This window comes from Sinocyclocheilus grahami, unplaced genomic scaffold (genome assembly GCF_001515645.1).
Source record: "Sinocyclocheilus grahami isolate Dianchi unplaced genomic scaffold, SAMN03320097.WGS_v1.1 scaffold1522.1, whole genome shotgun sequence".
Classification (NCBI taxonomy): Eukaryota; Metazoa; Chordata; class Actinopteri; order Cypriniformes; family Cyprinidae; genus Sinocyclocheilus; species Sinocyclocheilus grahami.
Window position 1 is genome coordinate 54,186 of NW_015506701.1, and position 2,584 is coordinate 56,769.

General features: G+C 38.7%; 1 protein-coding gene across 1 annotated transcript in view; it reads right to left on the minus strand.

The window, feature by feature from the left end:
- LOC107570923 (adhesion G protein-coupled receptor A3-like) overlaps positions 1–2,584 on the minus strand; it is a 100,720-nt gene that overhangs the window by 20,194 nt on the left and 77,942 nt on the right. Inside the window, exon 14 of the mRNA XM_016257206.1 lies at positions 961–1,077. Coding sequence (XP_016112692.1) covers positions 961–1,077 — 117 coding nt within the window. The remainder of the gene's footprint in view (positions 1–960; positions 1,078–2,584) is intronic.

Genomic DNA, 2,584 nt, shown 5'->3' on the forward strand with positions numbered 1-2,584 from the left:
TTTTTTCACGTAAATTAACAACTGAAATAAGGCAACACCTATTTATTATTTATTTAAAACATATTTATTAATTAATTATTTAGTATTAAAACCAATTATTTATTTATTTAGCTAACAGCAAAGGGAATTTTTTTATTAATTAATTAATTAATTGATTTATTTATTTAACTATCTTTCATTTATTTTTTGATGTACTAAAATAGCTAAAACTGAAATAAAAACTAAAACATCATATTAGACATATTAAATGAAAATAATAAAAAATTATGACAAACACAAAAAAATACTATAACTAAAAATAAAATGAAATTGACAACATAAAAAAAGTATACAGTAAAAACATAATTTTTATTTTAGCTAGTTGCCAAGGCAATATTTATCATTTTCATTTAGTTTAACTTGATGTACTAACAAAGTATAACTGAAATCAAATGGAAACAATAATAATAATAATAAAACGACAAAACAAAAAATGAATAAACAAATTAATTCAAAACTAAAACTAATTCAATACTTTTCAAAAGTTTGGGGTCAGTAATATTTTGTAATTTTTGAAAGTCAAAGACTATCTATTTGATCAATAATACAGTAAAAATCAGTAATATTGTGAAATATTATTTCAATTTAAAATAAACATTTTCAATTTGAAAATAAACGTTAATAAAAAAATATCCATAAATAATATTATAATAGTATCTCAGGGATACTAAAATAACACTGAAGTAAACAAAGAAATAAAACTAAGTCAAACTAAAAACAAGCAATATAAACATTTCTGATTGACCTTCAGAAGCCGAGGAAACATTTCAGCGGTTGATCTGATGATTTAAAGGTTACATGAGCAGGTTTTGTCCATCTTAAATTCAAACGCCTTGATTATTGTAGATAAAAACAAGTCATGAATTAAGGGACACTGTGTTAGTGGTGTTTATGTGTGCGCGCGCCCTACCTGTGGTGCACTATGTAGGTGATGATGGAGGCAAACAGGCAGAGCAGCATGACGGCTGTGCAGGCGTACACCACCGGATGCAGGAACTCTCCCGGATACGGAGGGAACGACAGCACCTTCTTCAGATCCTGACACACACACAAAGAGAAAGAGAATCAGCATCTGACACACAGATGCTGAGTTACCAGGACAGCACAGATGCTGAGTCACCAGGGCAACCCAGATGCTGAGTTACCACGACAACACAGATGCTAAGTTACCACAACAGCACAGATGCAGAGTTACCAGGGCAACCCAGATGCTAAGTTACCACAACAGCACAGATGCAGAGTTACCAGGGCAACCCAGATGCTGAGTTACCACGACAGCACAGATGCAGAGTTAACAGGGCAACACAGATGCTGAGTTACCACGACAGCACAGATGCAGAGTTACCAGGGCAACCCAGATGCTGAGTTACCACGACAGCACAGATGCAGAGTTAACAGGGCAACACAGATGCTGAGTTACCACGACAGCACAGATGCAGAGTTACCAGGGCAACCCAGATGCTGAGTTACCACGACAGCACAGATGCAGAGTTACCAGGGCAACCCAGATGCTGAGTTACCACGACAGCACAGATGCAGAGTTACCAGGGAAACCCAGATGCTGAGTTACCAGGGCAACCCAGATGCAGAGTTACCAGGGCAACCCAGATGCCGAGTTACCAGGGCAACCCAGATGCCGAGTTACCACGACAGCACAGATGCCGAGTTACCACGACAGCACAGATGCCGAGTTACCACGACAGCACAGATGCCGAGTTACCACGACAGCACAGATGCCGAGTTACCACGACAGCACAGATGCCGAGTTACCACGACAGCACAGATGCCGAGTTACCACGACAGCACAGATGCCGAGTTACCAGGGCAACACAGATGCCGAGTTACCAAGGCAACACAGAAGCCGAGTTACCAAGGCAACACAGAAGCCGAGTAACCTGGGTAACACAGATGCTGTATTACCAGGGCAACACAGATGCCGAGTTACCACGACCGCACAGATGCTAAGTTACCAGGGCAACACAGATGATGAAAAGCCAAAGTTATTGTAAGAAAAAATATTTGTGGGAGAAATTTAGCGCATTAATAAATAAGCCACAATTCTGTCCTTAACTTAGTGACCGCATCATTTATGCCAAATCAAATTCTGTTATCCATTTTCATGTAATTTTATTTCTTATGGTGATTCAACATTATGAAGTCAACTCTAACTGTATTTATAAAGCGCTTTTCACAATACACATCATTTCAAAGCAGCTTAAATCATGATAAAATGTTCATAGTATCTTAATATCATCATGCCATATAGTCGCTTTTAGCAGATTAGAGCTGGACGATAATGGAGTTACATACTATAATAGAGACACAAGGCTTTCACTGCAGCATGTGATTGTTTCCTCCGTGAGCATAAGCAGATGCAGGATGAGAGCTGAACGACAGACAGCGAGACACAGGCTCTCCTGCTCATCTGACGGTCATGAGCACTCGAGCACAAGGACAAAATGAGCCGCCGCCAATAAATAAGAAACAGTGAGTAAGAAGAAATGGGTGCTACAACATGCTCTGTGTGTGTGTGTGTGTGTGTGTG